Source organism: Scleropages formosus, chromosome 17, assembly GCF_900964775.1.
Source record: "Scleropages formosus chromosome 17, fSclFor1.1, whole genome shotgun sequence".
Classification (NCBI taxonomy): domain Eukaryota; kingdom Metazoa; phylum Chordata; class Actinopteri; order Osteoglossiformes; family Osteoglossidae; genus Scleropages; species Scleropages formosus.
Window position 1 is genome coordinate 26,987,258 of NC_041822.1, and position 16,459 is coordinate 27,003,716.

General features: G+C 52.8%; 4 protein-coding genes across 5 annotated transcripts; 2 read left to right on the forward strand and 2 right to left on the reverse strand.

Annotated features, from left to right (window-relative positions):
• Positions 1-238: 238 nt before the first annotated feature.
• Positions 239-3,494, reverse strand: mrps30 (mitochondrial ribosomal protein S30). The gene is made up of 5 exons (XM_018731537.2): positions 2,801-3,494; positions 2,121-2,266; positions 1,882-1,987; positions 1,296-1,472; positions 239-556 (listed from the first exon to the last, which is right to left on the reverse strand). Exons 1-5 carry the CDS (start codon positions 3,450-3,452, stop codon positions 288-290), a joined length of 1,350 nt encoding a protein of 449 aa, XP_018587053.2. The 5' UTR covers positions 3,453-3,494; the 3' UTR covers positions 239-287.
• A 133-nt stretch (positions 3,495-3,627) lies between these two features.
• hint2 (histidine triad nucleotide binding protein 2) lies at positions 3,628-5,652 on the forward strand. Its single transcript, XM_029259387.1, has 5 exons — positions 3,628-3,751; positions 3,963-4,133; positions 4,336-4,440; positions 5,141-5,213; positions 5,322-5,652. Exons 1-5 carry the CDS (start codon positions 3,650-3,652, stop codon positions 5,411-5,413), a joined length of 543 nt encoding a protein of 180 aa, XP_029115220.1. The 5' UTR covers positions 3,628-3,649; the 3' UTR covers positions 5,414-5,652.
• A 470-nt stretch (positions 5,653-6,122) lies between these two features.
• On the forward strand, positions 6,123-13,219 carry LOC108921946 (long-chain-fatty-acid--CoA ligase ACSBG2-like). Of its 2 annotated transcripts, none has more exons than XM_018731732.1 (15): positions 6,123-6,212; positions 8,018-8,104; positions 8,394-8,677; positions 9,430-9,707; positions 9,949-10,037; positions 10,143-10,263; positions 10,339-10,419; positions 10,559-10,708; positions 10,855-11,019; positions 11,115-11,296; positions 11,459-11,692; positions 11,773-11,990; positions 12,242-12,381; positions 12,495-12,738; positions 12,820-13,219. In XM_018731732.1, the coding sequence occupies exons 2-15, from the start codon at positions 8,028-8,030 to the stop codon at positions 12,894-12,896; spliced, it is 2,340 nt and encodes a 779-aa protein (XP_018587248.1). In that variant the 5' UTR covers positions 6,123-6,212; positions 8,018-8,027; the 3' UTR covers positions 12,897-13,219. The 2 variants fall into 2 exon arrangements, with proteins under 2 accessions (XP_018587248.1, XP_018587249.1); XM_018731733.1 differs by lacking the exon at positions 6,123-6,212 and adding an exon at positions 7,639-7,780.
• Positions 13,220-13,460: 241 nt separating this feature from the next.
• On the reverse strand, positions 13,461-15,975 carry LOC108921947 (mitogen-activated protein kinase 10-like). The gene is made up of 3 exons (XM_018731734.1): positions 15,200-15,975; positions 14,910-15,039; positions 13,461-13,523 (listed from the first exon to the last, which is right to left on the reverse strand). Exons 1-3 carry the CDS (start codon positions 15,409-15,411, stop codon positions 13,461-13,463), a joined length of 405 nt encoding a protein of 134 aa, XP_018587250.1. The 5' UTR covers positions 15,412-15,975.
• Between the last annotated feature and the right edge of the window lie 484 nt (positions 15,976-16,459).

Genomic DNA, 16,459 nt, shown 5'->3' on the forward strand with positions numbered 1-16,459 from the left:
GATGGAGTGCCTTTAAAGGCAGTTTAACTGAAACACAAAGATGAGATTCTTGCAGCAAGCTGGCGGGGGGGGGGTCAGGTGTGGTAACCCAGCGCCTAGAGCCCAACACCGAAACGAACACGCCGGACACACCGAGAAACGTTCAGCACTCTCCTGTGTGTGGTGCAGCACTTACTGGCCCAAGGACATGGAGACACGTGGGCAGGGACACACAAGGGTCACACAGAGCTCACGTGGACGTTCCACTTTATTGACACACGAGATGGACATACAACATACGACACTCCTCACGCCAACTGCGGGGCATTCAGCAGGAAACGGACCAGCAGCTCCAGCACGCCCTGGTTCAGGCCGAGCAGCTCGCCGTCCCTCAGGGCCTCATACAGCGGCAGGCTCTCGGTGCCCCAGCACACGTTCGTCCTGCGGTTCCCGGCGTCCGTGTCCACCGAGAGCGCAACCGTGTTCAGCTGGTAGCAGAAGAAGGAGAAGTAGCGTCCATCCGTGATGACAGCCTGCGACACAAAGGGGCGTGTCACGTCCTCCCTGCTCCAGAAACCTGGGGAAAGACCGTGGGAATACAGGGCAGTGAGCGCTGGGGCCAGGGTTGGAGAGCTCCAGGTCTCGGGATTGGGACTCGGTGCAGAACACACTGCCACAACATCCCCTCTCCAGAAAGTGGGGAAAAGCAGCAGCTTGGCACTGGCGGCTGTTTGAGCTTGTCCACCGAGGCCCTGCCATCCAGAGTGAGTGCTGATGCTGGAACTGGTGTCTTCCACAAAACTCGGCACCTTCTCTTCCTGCCAGAAGGTGGCAGCACGGCAACACACCGCATCTCAGGCTCAGAGGAGCACCAAAGCAAGGTTCCTCACCTCATCAGCACCACCATTTGGGAAGGATGGGGAAGGCAGGACAGGATCCAGTAAACCTGAGTGTATAGTGTGCCGAGCCTCAATGCAGGGCAGCGACAGGCTAATCACAGGCCCCCCGCTGAGAGTCCAGTGAATCTTGCCAAACTGATGAAGATGGAACTTTAATTTCATGCACGCACACACGCACACACCACCTTCAATGCCAGCTACTTGCTAGCTGTACAGTAAAGATGACATCATCTGGCGAGGGTGGAACGCACAGAATTCGCTAAACTGCAGAAAAAAAAAACTGCTTAGCCAAAAGCCATTGTGTGCGATAAGAAATAAGTCCTCAAACACGTGGATGAAACTTGTCCACCACAGATGAACCACTGGAACGAAGCACTGAAATTAATCACCTCGTATGGCAGAAAACACAGTACTCACCCTGGTACATGGCTTGCGCAGCAGTCCAAGCAAAGAGGCTGGCAATGGCGTTGGCCCTCAGTCCCACCTCCACCTGCTCAGGGAGCCCCGCCTTGATGAGCCGGTCCCGATGGTAGCGGTCCTGAACCACATGGAACTGCGTGTGGCCATAGCAACAGGGGTCGCCAAACTTGGACCCTGAGGAGCGCAGTCGCAACACAGTAAGCATCCATTTTACAACACAGAAATATCAGCTGCGATCAGTGTCCATGCTTCCAAAGCCAGGTCTGGAGGAAAAATTGCCCGTGCTGCTTTATTATTACCATTATGACCGAATTCCACTTTGAAACATCCACATTCGGAAGACATTGACTAGGATTAGGAAACTATCCACAGCTCCGAGCACGAGCAAAATTAAGGATACATGTTCATTAAAACTCCTTTATAAGCTGAAGATAAACTTCGCCATGAACAGACATGCAACATCATGCTCTGTCATCAAGAAGTGCCACCAGCATCCCAAGACCAGCCCCAGGGGAAAGGGGCTTTAACGCAGGGTTTCCATGGAGACGCAGTCAAGCTGCTCTGCTGTCAAGAGCTCAGGTACCTATTGAAACGTTGTTGTCGTACTGCTTCTTGAACAGGGGCATCAGGTCTGGGGGGTAGCTGACCGCAGGAACCTCTTGGGGAATGTGTGCCTCCAAGGGCAGGAACTGGGAAGAGGAGAGCATGTGAGCGCACTCTCCCCATCACCACCAGCACCAAAAAGCCATATGAACCACACACACGTTAAAGATGTCTGTCATCAGCAGAAGAGGAACACACTCCACAGGAGGCGTTACGAACCTCCGGGAGCTGCTGGGGGACTCTTATTTGAGAGTGTGGTTTGTCATCGATCTGGAACCTGATGGGTTCGACGCGACCGCTGCGGTGTCCCCGTGGAATGGTTCTCTGTCCTCTCATCCAGTAGAAATTGACATCAGGCCTGAGGTCTAAGGAGGAGAGCAGAGGGGAGCACACGACCCAGTACACCGCAGGTACTCCGTTAACAGCGAACAAATGAAGGCACGCAAATATTTCACGACGTTAAAGTCCCAGCGAGCACGAAACCGGACAGCCGGTAGCGTACCGGTTACAGCTGCGTCTTTTGAACGCAGAGGTCGCAGGTTCGAATCCCACCTCCAGCAATGTAATTACCCCAAACTGCTCCATTAATGTTACCCAGCTGTATAAATGGCTCAGTAACCGTAAGTGAGAAAAGTGTCAGACAAATGGACCTGCAGAAGCTGCTATCAGGGTGTCAGCAGAACTTAAATCACCTTTGTGCGCATTGTGTCAATGATGATGACAAACTCAATATCATCCTGCAGACCCGGGACCCTGGTGTCAAGAGCCATCAGTCCCACAGAGCCTGGCAGTACGCGCACACGCACCCCACCCCACGCACGCACGCACGCACGCGCACGCACACACACACACACACACACACACACACACACACACACACACACACGTTGGTCACTTGCCGAGACTGGAGGCCCGCAGCAGCGCGCTCTGCCTACTGAGAGCCCCGGTGACGGCGCACACCACGTTGGTGAGGAAAGGGGCCACCAGGTGCTCCTGCGCTCTGCCCAGGAAGGCTCGCGCTTTCTTCATGTGGTAGCTCTCCTGCAGCAGGGCGTCGCTCACGAGGGCGCGCACCTCGGACACGAGCTCCTCGGCCGCCGCCGTCGTCGCCGCCGGCCGGTCGCCCTCCTCCTGCTCCTCGACGAGGACGGCGCCGGGACACAAGAAGAAGCGCTGCGGGAGGCCCGGCACGAAGGCCGTCTTGGTGAAGTGCTGGTACCAGCGGTCGGCGCCGATGGCGAGTGTCTGCGGCTGCACCACGAACTTGGGCCGCTGCGTCTTGGTGAGCAGTCGGAGCCGCTCGCCGCCGGCGTCGAGTGCGACCTCGCCGGCGGCGCGCACTTGGCTGCAGAACTGCTCTATCCTCCGCCGCTTGGCACACTTGCTCTTGGCCGTGCGCGACGGCACGACGGCCGGGTACAGCGCCTGCTTGCGCTCCGCCGGCTCCGCCGGCTCCGGGCCCGAGTGGACGGCCCGGTGGCCTGTGAGCGGGGGCCGCGGTTTCAGCGCCGCCACCGCCGGCCGCCAGGACGACCTCATCCAGACCGCCATGTAACTTCCGTGCGTGCTGCACCTTGGAGCTAACCGCTTCCGGGTTACAGGTTCCTCTTGAAAGACGATTGGTGCTTGGTGGGCGACTATGGCTATTCGTCATCGTATTTCCGGGAAATCAACCAACGAAGACGGTTTACGCTCCGTAGGTCCATTGGGATTGTAGTTCAGAAGCTCGGTGCCGCGGAGCCCGCAGCATGAGCTTTGCGACTCGGGCTGTGCGCGCGCTGCCTCGCGCGGTCAGCGCCCTTCCCCTCCGCGCGCCGCTCTCCTCGCGCGCCGTCGCTGCCTGTGCGGAGGTACGAGCCGAAGGGGGGTCGGTTCGCGTCGTGCGCCGCTTGGCTTGTTGCGCTAACGCTAGCGACTAGTCTAGACTAGTCTACTACGCAGCCTGGCTGGCTGTGTCGCGTCGCTCCCGTTTACTTACACACTTCTTCTTGACACAATTTGAATTGAATTGTTTGTTTCACACACACTGACTCACTGACTGTCGCTGTCTGTGCCGCACAGACTCCGAGTCAGACTCAGAGGCGCCGTTACTGCGCGCCGAAGGGACGCGATGAAGAAGAAGCCCTGGCAGCTGAAGCCTGGAGGAGGAGATACGGCAGCCCCGAAGCCACCATCTTCTCCAAAGTGCTGGACGGCTCCCTGCCCGCAGACATCATCTTCGAGGACCGCAGGGTGGGGACTCGCTTACTCGAGCCCTGGCTTAAGTTAAGCCTTAAGGTGTGGCCATGCCGTGTAGGCAGAGCCTCTGTGCGTGTGTGTGTGAGAGAGAGAGACACCTCTGACCCCTGACCCCTCTCTCTTCAGCTGAGCAGCAAGCACCTCCTGCTGTCCCCGGTCGGTCTGACCTCTTAACCTCTCTCACCTGTCTTGTCAGTGTGTGGCGTTTCGGGACGTCAACCCTCAGGCTCCTGTCCATTTTCTGGTCATTCCCAGAATTCCCATCCCGAGGATCAGCGAAGCCAAAGACGACGACGCTGAGGTGGGTGAGGGGGCCGGTGGCTCCTCCTCCTCCTCTTCCTCCTCCTTTTTTTCCCCGTCTCTTCCGGAACTCTGACTGCCATAATGGTACAGCTGAAAAAAACAAGTAATAAATAAATCTACATTTACATTCATTCGTCTCCCGGGTGCACAACTGAGAGTCAGCAAAGAGCACCAACAACAAAGAGCTTTAGACTCAGACTCAGGAGGAGCAGGACTGTGGGCACACAGCCTCTGTGGGAGACACCATGACACTGTTGGTTCACATCCCTCCAGTAGCTCCTGTAGAAGTAACATTCAAACAGCAAATATGCAGATGATCACAGCAGATGCTGTTGGACTCATTGACGGAGCTGTCAGGGGATCAGGAGAGAAGTGGTCTCGGGGAGATGGGTTCGAGACTGTTCTTTGCTGTTGGAGGGATTCAGCAGCTCTGAGGGACACAGGGAGCTCATTCCATCCCCTTCAGGCTGAAATTGAGAGCCTCAGGCTTTTGGTTTTTGGACCCCCTGTGAGTGGCACCACCAGCTGGCACAGCACTCCTGCGATCAGATCCTGTCAGTGTAAACGCTCTTTCTTTTACTGCTGCTCCACTTTGCACAACAGCATTTGGAATTAATAGTGTATTTTAAAGGACATACTTGTGTCTGCCAGGTTTAATGTCGATGTGTATGTTCTCCATGTGCTGTCATTTCCCCCAGCTCTTAGGTCACCTCCTAGTGGTGGCTAAAAACATGGCACGACGCGAGGGGCTGCAGGAGGGCTACCGGGTCGGTGAGTGTGAAGGGGAGAAGCGGAGGATGCAAAAGTGGCAGTGTTTGTAACACTGATTGTGGCCTCCATCTGGAACGATCTTGTGTGTTGCTGCTTGTCTGTCTGCAGTGATCAACGACGGGAAGCACGGCTCCCAGTCTGTCTACCACCTCCACGTGCACGTGCTGGGCGGGCGGCAGATGAAATGGCCCCCAGGGTAGCGGAGCAGCACCACATCGAACGTTGCAGCCCTGGGCTTCTGCTCACATGACCTGCACTTGTGCAACACTGATTTTTCTCCAACGATTTTGAGTAGATTGAACGCAGAGGCATGTAGTGAAAGCTTTGTGCTCTAGGTATGGTGGTACGTTGCTGAGACCCCCCATGAGCAGACAGGACCGTTCTGGTGAAAGTGTCTGTGCTACAAAAGTGTCCAATAAATCAAGTATCAGCCAGTGAATCCATGTGTGTGAGTCAGTTATTGATTAGAGTGTTCGTGTCTGAAGCATTACCCCCCTCCCAGGGTACAAGAAGGTAATTCTGATACTGCGGTTTACGGGTCATTTACACGGGGTACCGCTGATTTGGGGCACCGCTGGGGGCAATGGGACGCGTCCCTCCCAGTGTGCGAGCTGGTAGGAGGCAGGAACATTGTGATTGACAGTCCCCAGGGATTCGCCCCTAATGGAATAACGGCTTGGATCAAATCACATTGTGAGCACACAGCTCTACCCACTGCGCCCCCAACCCCCCCCAACACACACCAAATAGGTGAGATATTTCAGTGCTCATCCGGCACATCTTCCTTCACTGAACATTGTAGCCCAGTTCAGTTCATCGCACTACTGTCCTTTGACCGTCCTCCCACCCCCATGTGGTGCACAGCTTCTTCCAGCGAGGGATGAACTTTACTCTCTTTCCCATTTAGCTGCTAACAGCTGTGTAGCGTAGTATATATACACACACACACACACACACACACACACAGACAGAGGTGCTGGCATCCAGGCTCCCTCACAGGTAAGTTTTCAGCCTTTCAAAGCCACTATGACTCTTTGGGCAGGGTAAAGGCAGGGTGATGAGATGGTAAACTGTATAGTGCAGTAATGAAACAATAACTGTATAAATAAACAAGAACATGTGGAAAGGCAGCTGAAATCCAGGTTTGTGGCGAAGTGAGGGACCCAGCTACAGGTGGGTTTCTCCTATCGTGCCTACCTGTGCTGGGTGTTTGATGTGAGCACTGAGGGCCTCCAGCTGCTCCTTGTCCCCTAATTGACTAATGGGAGTGGCTGTGCAGAAGGTAAGTAGTCACAGCTGGCAGGGAGGATCTTGGGCTCTGGTTCCTAGGGATAGTGCTCTGGAGAGTAGGTGAGTACTGTGTGATCTCCTCTGAAAGTTCTATTTCAAGCCTTCTGTAGTTGTTAGTGTGTGCCTCCGGATATTTTGAGGTGAGTTATGTTAGGTGTGTGTGGTCTCACTTATTGCACAGCTTAACTGTGGGGGGGACCAGGTGACTAAGGTGAGGGGTTCTGTATTGCTGTTTATTAGGAGAGCAGGTTAGTTTGCCTCCTGGTTGAGTTCTGAGGCTCAGAGCTCCACAGCTGCTTGAGCAAAGCTGCTGTTTGTTGGCTCTAGCTGCTCTGCTCCAGACTTGTGTAATGCTGCCCCCTGGTCCAATAACCATCGTGTGCTTGAGTAAGCGCTGTGAGTGATGCAATGGTTCTGAACTTTGCCTCTGGACACGCCATCGTTGCAGACCCGTGGGCTTGATGCACGCTCTCCGACAGCGGTTTTCATGGGGTCACCCGCTCTCTTCCGGAATGTGTTCTGGGGGAAAAAAGTGCAGCTGCTGGGTCACTAGGTGGCGCTGCAGAGTTGCAGCTCTTAACTGCTGCATTACCAGCAGGGGTCTCTTATGCCTCTAGGGCTTTTGGGACTATCTTGTAGTTCCTTCTAACACTCCTGAATACTTGTGACCTTTTGTGTTGGCAGTAGGTTTAAACAAAGTGTGTGTGAATCCCCGTAGCTGGCACTTATTCATAATGTTAATATCCAGTCTATATGGGTGCATCTCCCTCCTGCTTGTCTTTACACCCTTTACTGTTGCTGCTGTTTGTGCCGCTTCAGTCTGCGCTTAAGTTAAAAACCTGTTGGGGAAACTGGCTTTAATTCCCTCTGGCCATCAAGTTCCATTTGAAACATGGCCCCCAAATGAGTGCTTCCTGCCCTGTCCTCCTGGGTAAAGAATCTTCCTTCCGACACTTCTACGCAAGTGTTGGTTGACGTGGAAATGCAATGTAGCCCTGTCCGAGGTCATGACGTGTGTGTCGTCGTCGTTCAAAAGGGTGCCCTCGGCCGCCCCGACTCGCTCTTTCCCCACACCAGTGTCTCGCAAGGAGTTCTTGTGTTGCAACCCCATGTGAGGACTGTATATAAGGGCCTGTGGCAAAGGGCTGCTCAGAGAAGGCCTGTGCCTCAAGGCTCAAACCTCTAGCCGCAAACCCCAATAGCCAACGTGTTGCAGCTGGGCTTGGCATTTAGGACCTGCAGCAGAACCACTCTAAGGACCCTCTTGTGAGGGACAGGTATGTTGAAGGATGTGCAGCAGAAGCTCTGGATGCGGTGAATGTGAGGGTGGGGGGGATTTAGGCATCAGCAAAAGTGTTCAAAGAGATCCAGCGACGTCTGCAGACGCACTTGCCGTGATTCTGGCTGATGAGATGTGAGACGAAGTCCACGAAATCTGTAGGCTGCTGGAGGGAGACGATTGGGTGGTCCTCCATCTGCTGTGTGCAACTGACTCTTGACCTGCTCTTGCTTAGAGACTATAAGATGTCTGTGAACAGACCAGGACGTCCTGATGAAGAGGCCCTCTGTCACGAGGGGGTTCCAGAGGACAAACCGGACAGGTGCGTGTCCACCTGTAACGCTGACTCCCAGTGTCCAACCAGCCTAGAGAACATGGGGTGTGTGTGAGACAGTTGGGGTGAAGTGCTGCTCTCGTTCGTACTCTTCAGTAGAGCTGTTCATCGGTGGTCAGATGAACAGTTCTTCCTGTAGTCACTAAGCAGGATAACTTAAGGACACCTGGCAAGCAGGACTGTAGTGAAACTCTACTTTAACAGTATCTCTCCAAGATGTATCTGCTCTGGTCTTCATCTCTGAAGTTAGAAGCTAACATCACTCTGTGTTGGACAGTGCTCTGGGTGCCATGAGGAGCGCTCCCTGCCTGGACACAGAGCTGTCACCAGGCTTGAGGATGTTGCAGGAGCAGATGGGGTCAGAGCCCCAAACCATGCTCAAGGGGGGCCCAACCCAGGGACTGGGGAAGTGGGCTGGTGGACTGGAGGAGCAGGGCCCTGAGGAGACCCCGGCCTTCAGCAAGCAGCCCAGCAGCACAGCCTTCGCAGTGGACCAGGAGAACAACGAGGTGCCCGAACCTGGTCCAATGCGGTCCAGCAGGGAGTCTCCAGGACTCCAAGGTAACTAAGTCCATCTCCTTACCGCACAGCCTCATGGACTTGTTCTCAGACTTTTTTTTTTTTTTTTTTTTTTTTTTTTTTTTTTTTTTTGAGGGGCGGGGGGGAGAATCTGGACATCTATGTTTATTTTAGCAGCGCTTGGATGGGTTTCTGAGGGATTTCAGTTCTGAATACAGATAATCTCCTCACCACCAAGGTTTGCTTAGCTACTAAAGGCAACATGCCCTGAAATGTTGTGGCAAGTGGACCCAAGAAAGAAGCTCTTGTTACTTTGCTGTTTGGGGAACATCCCTTTTCACCCGTACTTACAATTGCTGTGACCACTCTACTTCCTTGGGGTTCTGAGATGTTTGGGGAGAGCTCTTTCCAGTAGAATTAAGGGAACAAACATTTGCCACCTAAGGGGCCCGGTAGAACCCTTCAGAAACCTGAGGTCTGCCTCTTGTTGTCCCCAACTTTTAAGCATTCATGTGATGGCTTGAAAGGTACTTCACTCCTCCTCTGTCCCATTGAGTGAGATGCCCTGCTCAGGTTGCGTTGGATCCAAGCCGGTTCAACTGCCACCAACTGGTGGGTGTTGACATTCCGCTTCCCTCCCTGTTATCTGATAGCCAGAAACAGCTTAGCAGGATGACCTGCTGCTGCAGGTGGTTGTAACTTAGTTGTGCTGTGGGAAGGAGCTGTGTGATCTGCTAAGGTAGTGTCCACTGTGTTGACCCTCATGCTCTGCTGTTCTCCCCCCCCATACAAAGGGCCTAAAGGGGAGGTGCTGCAGCTATACCATGAGGTGGCTCTAGCACCTGCCCAGTGCTTGTGGAGCAGTGCCCGGGACCAGCCTGTCCAGCTCCGCATGGTCTCGTCAGGACCTGGCTCGGAGACCCCCATGACCATCATGCAGATGTTCCAGGAGACGGTGGGAAGCTACGGCCATCTGCCTGCTCTGGTGGCCAAGCAACAGGGTCAGTGGGAGACGCTAACCTACCATGAGTACTACCAGCAGTGCCGTGCAGCAGCCAAGAGCTTCCTCAAGGTGAGATTTCTGGGTGGGTTCTGCCCAGTCAGCAGGAGCACTTTTTCTATCAGCAAATCTCCTTGAAGTCCCTCAGGGCTGATGGGGGACAGGAAGCTGTGGACTCCAGTCCTAGAGAACCAGTTCATGGGGTGACAAATATGTTGGTCAAAGGACTTAAATGTGTGGTAATATGGGTGAAGTTGACTTTGTTGTTGGGGGGTTTTTTTTTTTTAAATGCCCCTACCCCAAATTTCTCTAGCTGGGGCTGGAGCGTTACCATGGAGTTGGCATCCTGGGCTTCAACTCGCCAGAGTGGCTCATTGCAGACATTGGCTGCATCATGGCTGGGTAAATGACCACCTGCTTAAAGATTCAATAGAGCATGTTTTTGTCCTCTTAAGAGGACAGATATGAGATACCTTGGTGTTGGGTAGTAATGTGTGTGTCTGTCAGAGGTCTGGCTGTTGGCATCTACACCACCAACTCCCCAGAGGCTTGTCAGTATGTGGCTGACCACTGTGAGGCCAACATTGTGGTTGTGGAAGACCACAAACAACTAGTGAAGATCCTGAAGGTCAGAGCTGTACTCCTTCAGAAAACCACTCATGGCAAGACTGTGTACACCCATTGACACTTACCTGTCCTTCAGGTGAAAGACCAGTTACCACACCTAAAAGCCATCATCCAGTACAAAGATGAACTGGAGCAGAAGCTTCCAAATCTGTACACGGTAAGACTAGGTCAGGTCAGTCAGTGAGGATGCTGTTCCTGAAGGTGTCCACCTGACCTGTTTTTTTTGGAACTATGTCCTAGAATGAGTGCTGGAAGGCTTTATGTAATGTCAGTGAACACTCCCCTGCATCTTTCAGTGGGAAGAGTTTCTCCAGCTTGGACAAGGTTTGCCAGATGACATTCTGGACCAGATAATCTCCAGCCAGAAGGCCAATGAATGCTGTAGCCTCATCTACACCTCGGGCACCACAGGCAACCCCAAGGGTGTCATGCTGAGCCATGACAATGTGAGTTGGGGCTGTATGAGCAGACTGCTGTGAGATACTTGTCCAGCTGTTCTGATTCTGTAGGGTAACTGCTGTCTGGCTTGAGGTTTCTTCCAGATCCTTTCCTCCCTTTGTAATGTCCATTTTTGGTTCTCTTTGGCTGACAGGTGACATGGATGGCAAACATGGTAGGAGTCATGACAGAACTGAAGGGCGAGGAAGTGATTGTCAGCTACCTGCCTCTCAGCCACGTGGCCGCACAAGTCAATGACATATGGATCTGCATGCGCTATGCCGGGACTGTGTATTTTGCTGACGCAGATGCCTTGAAGGTTGCTCAAAACCCTCCGGGGGAGTTGATGGCTCTTGTGTTATCTTTGGCATCCATAATCACAGCCAAAACTGTGCACTTTGTATTCCACCGCAGGGCTCCCTAGTCAACACTTTGCGCGAAGTTCGTCCCACCTCTTTCTTGGGTGTCCCAAGAGTTTACGAGAAGATTCAGGAGAAGATGAAGGCTGTTGAAGCAAAGTCTTCCACTGTGAAGAAGTGGGTAGCTGACTGGGCCAAGTCCATTGGGCTGCAGGCCAGCTATAATGCCATGAATGGGTGAGTTGCCAGGTGTGACCACAGTGCATGTGGGAGGATGATGTCCTGAACTGCTGCAGCTTCCCACCTCCACCACAACACAGAAGTGGTATTTTTACTATACAGATAGCAGCTGGAAGATGTGCTCTAAATCCTATCCTACTTTTCCTTTTGGTCCTGTAGGAATCCCACAGTGCCCTGGGGCTACATGGTTGCAAGTAACCTGGTGTTCAAGAAGGTGAGACAGGCACTGGGCCTGGACCGCTGCAAGGCATGCTACACAGGGGCTGCGCCAATTGCCAAGGAGACACTGGAATACTTCATGAGCCTGGGAATTCCTCTCTATGAGCTGTATGGCATGAGCGAGAGCGCAGGACCCCACACCATGTCCTGGGAGGGTGCCTTCCGTATCATGAGGTAGGCTTCCTGCAGGGACTCATTAGACCATGGACAGCTGTCCTGCTACTATTGGCATCAGCTGGATCTCCTGTCCTCAGCTGTGGCAGGGAGCTTTTGGGAGTGCATTCGAAGCTGGACAAGCCAGATGTGGATGGCAATGGGGAGATATGTTACTGGGGCCGCCATGTGTTCATGGGCTACCTGAACATGCCTGACAAGACAGAGGAAGTACTGGACCTGGAGGGCTGGCTGCACTCTGGAGATGTGGGCAAGCATGATGATGATGGCTTCCTCTACATCACTGGCAGGATAAAGGGTGAGTCCACATGGAGCTGGAGAAGTCTTCGTGGATGTTACATCCATCCTAAAGGGGAGCAACCCTTATCTGTAATATGTGGAGGTCTGGTTTTGAGAGTCCATGGGCTTGCAGCAGAAGTGGACACCATAAGAAGTCCATGGCTGCCTTGAACCAGGAGGACAATTCTCCATACTTTGCATAGTGAGTTTGAGGCATGTAAGAAAATGTTCATTCTCCTGGTTCCTCACTTTGTCTGCTTCACATGGTAGAGCTCATCATCACAGCAGGTGGGGAGAATATTCCACCAGTACCCATTGAGGACCGTGTGAAGGAGGAGCTGCCCTTTGTAAGCAACGCCATGCTGGTTGGAGACAAGAGGAAGTTCCTCTCTGTGCTGCTCACCCTTAAGGTATTGTTCCCACCCAGTTCAGATGGTCCTGCATGAACAATTCAGGAGTTCATTCCTGCTGGATTCAAAAGTGGTTCTCTTCCTGCATGGTAAATTGAGGCGTTTGTTTCTAGTGTGTTGTAGATGAGGCCGGGGACCTAACCGACTTGCTGGCTCAAGAGACTGTGGACTACTTCCAGCAGCTTGGCGTAGTGGCCACGTGTGTGTCAGATATCAAGGACGACAAGGAACCGGCCGTGTATGAGGCCATCTGCAAGGGTGTGGCGCGTGTCAATGCCAGGGCTACTTCCAATGCACAGAAGATCCAGAAATGGACTGTCCTGGAGCGGGACTTCTCCGTAGTGGGTGGAGAGCTGGGTGAGTATGGTCAGGGATGGGGATGGTTGCCTGGAGGTGTGAAAGGTGTCAGATGTGACACATCGCTCTGTTCTCATCCAGGTCCCACCATGAAGCTGAAGAGGCCTGTTGTTCACAAAATGTACAAAGAGGAGATTGAGAGGCTCTACATGGAGTAAAGTGGGAGTAGTTTGTGCACTGAGCAGCGCTCATTGATCACTCAGGGTTTGGGTTTTGCACTTTCTGTAGGCAAACTGACCTCTTGTGCCTTAAGGGTCTGTGGAGGCACTTTAGGGATGTCCAGTGGTGTAGGAATGCTCCTGTAACAGCTGATGTGTTCAATGTGAAATTGTAGGACTGAACCCTGTGTGTGAGGTTCAGTCCTGTTTATGGTCCCTGATTCGATTTGTTTGTTCTGCTCAGTGAAGTTGTAAATGGGCTTTAACACCCCCTTCCCTGTAATGCACTAGAATTGTGCTCTCAGTAAAAGATTTTCTCCAAAGATTTGTGTGTGTGTGTGTGTGTGTGTGTGGGGCAGCAGCAGGTTTCACAAAGGTGGTGCAGGTCCGTGTGAACCTGTGGGGTCAGTCTGTACTGTTCCTTTTCTGTGACACAATGAATATGTGTCTGAGGGCTGAAGTATGTTTACCTTGAACTTTCTTTGCCCCTACCATTAAAGCCTCACACCATCTGTTGCTGCACCTGTTCTCCACTTGTGCTCAGGTTTACACACACAGCTCTACTTACACATCCAGGAACTCTTCTAAACTCTTCTGGGGCTTAAACACATTTAATAAGCTGATTATCTGAAAGAGAATATAAATATAACAATCCATGACATGATCGACCTCACTTGAAGCTCTATGGAGGAATGACAAAAAAAACCCACTTGAAATTCATGATAATGTTATAATGATCATACTTTACTGAAATTCAAAACCCCAGAGTTGCTTTTGTCACCAGGAAAAAAACAAATTAAAGGTGCAAGATGCAGAAGCCCAAATAATGATGTAATGCAGAGATCCTGTGAAAAGATGGACTGAGTTCCCTATGTCCCTCAGAGCTGCTGAATCCCTCCCACATTGAAAAAATCTCTTAGAGCCACTTCTCTCCTGCCAGCTCCATAAAGTTACATCACACTGTTTGTCACGATCGCATCCAAGTTTCTTTCACATCAATTCCACACGCAGCTGTAACGCCTGTTGGCAAAAACTACGGCACCGGACAAACCGAATGAGCTTCGAAAGTCACAAATTGCGGAGTCTGTTGCTGAGGTACTTTTGTTCAGTCTGTTTTGTTGCTGAACAAAATTGGTTAAAGGAATAAATGTTGATGTAAACATACGGTATGTACAGTAGATAAGAACTACTCAGACTTTCTATTTGAATGTTTTCATTTACTCTGAGCTACATTGGAGACATGCGTGCACACCATCCAAAACCGCTTGACCCATTCGGGGTCGCGGGGAGCCGGAGCATAACCCGGCAACGCAGGGTGCAAGGCCGGGGGGGGGAGGGGACACACCCAGGACAGGATGCCAATCTGTCGCAAGGCACCCCAAGCGGGACTCGAACCCCAGACCCAACAGAGAGCAGGACCCGGGCTAACCCACTGCACCACCGTGCCCTTACTTCTGAGCTGCCTTAACATGGACATTTACAATGACGATGCTTGTGAGAAACCCGTTCAGTACTGACTCAACATTTTCATCCCAAATAAGAGCTGCGTTCCTCATCCTGCCGCTGATGTGTAAACACTGTGGAAGCGAGTTGAATAAAGGTGGTCAAAGTTGGTCCTGCACTCCTGTACTGATCGCAGGTTCTTTACTGCCACTTACTGGCTCACTGGGACACCGGCGTTCATGTTTACTTCACTACAGACAGCAGTTTCAGAAAAGGACAAAGTGAAAAAGTGGAATTAAAACGAAGGAAAACTGCTGTATTGTTAGACCTCTATAACTGGACTGTCGGTGAGATGAGGAGCCACAGCGCTGCGATGCCGCAGCGCTCCGTGAACAAGCGAACACTGGAGCAGAGCATTTCCACCCTGGTGAGAATCGTCACTCGAATTTGCCTCCGCGTCACCTTCTCGTGTCTGAAGCAAAAATCTGCTTTTGAGGCGGAAAAAAGACGAGTTCCAGGAAGTTCTGACCTGAAGATGTGGTGCCCCCGGTGGTGACTGCAGACACTCACATTTTTGTGGTTGACACACTTCATGAGTACCAGCTCTCGGTAGGCCCGCTTGGCACGGGTCTGGTTCTGGAAAGGCCGACCGAGCTTCTTGATGGCCACGTTTCTGTCGAGGACGCTGTCATAGCCAGCGCTGCAGGGAGAAGAGAGTGGCCGACACATCAGACTGGCGCCACGCTGCATGTATTTATTACCTGTAACCCTAACTGAAACCCTAACTCTAACCGTAACCTTGAGCTGAGGTTCTGTAGCAGAAGCGTGAGGCGCAAGGCACATGCCGTACGGACGCTCACCAGACGATGCCCTGAGCGCCAGACCCAACGGGCTTCAGGTTCTGGTACCGCCGGAGGACGGTGAAGGTGGAGTCGCCGACCTCGACGCTGTAGAACTGGTTGTCCTCTTTGCTCTTGCTCATGATGTGGCGGTGCGTGGAAGTCGACGCATCGATGGCCTTTCCGAAGCCTTTCCCTGCAGACACGAGCACCTTCGGCATCGACTCGATCATCTGCCGAGGTCCGACATTGTCAAGTAACGCGGAGCAACGCGGGATGTTTGTTTGTTCAGCGAACGCGATTTGCTCAGTGACCCCCGCAGTTTACAGATTTCATCGATTCCTATTTGCACAGATGGAAAATTAATGGAGAAATTCCTCACTAACCTGTCACATGTCACGTTTATTCACCCCTAAGGCTAATTTTAATGAACGTTTTTTTGTCCGGGGCAGCTTCTTCCCATTCAATAATGACGGTTTGAGCGCCTCACGAGGTCGCTTTGCTGAATGAAGGAACGCAGTTCTAGGAGCTCAGAGTCATTCTGTCGTTCGGCCCGGTTCTCCGGGGAAACGAGGAGGTTAGGAGCGGCTTGTCAGCGGTACTTTGGACATTTGCAGACTCGGTTGGACGTGTTTTCCGCAGAACGTGCTGGGTTAGGCTTTGCTGGCGATGAGAGACGGAGATGTCGCACACGCGCTTCGTGGGCTCTCTGATACACACATGACACACACGTGCGCACACTCCCTACACAGAGAGAATTGCTCCGAGCTCCGCTTCAGCTCGACTCTTTCCTGTCCGTCTCGGTGAGACTAACAGGTGAGAATCGTACCCAGACTTCCTGTAGGACACGTTCACCCCGAAGGCAGCAGTCACATCTGGAGGTGTCTCACTGCGGGGGGGGCGGCAGGTTCAGGACCACCTGGCAAACGGAGAAGAGGCAGAAAAGGTTCAGCATCTCTGTTCGCAACGTCCCACACGGGTGAGCGCACCTAGAGAGGAAGGAAAGCGAGCGAGACGACGACAAGGTGGGTCGCGATCCCCAGGGCTCTAGGACGGTGCTTTTCGCTCTTCCAGCCCTTACACCGGGCACTGGCCACTGGGCAGTGGGCAGTGGGCACTGGGCTGAGCGCAGCCACACACACACATACGCTCTCACACTCATGCTCACAATCACACACACGCACACTGAGCCTCCCAGCCGTGGCGTGCAATCCGGCGGTGCCGGGCCCCCCGTGTGGGCCCTCGCTGCTGTCGCTGGCCTCCAGAGCCTCAGCGCTCGCA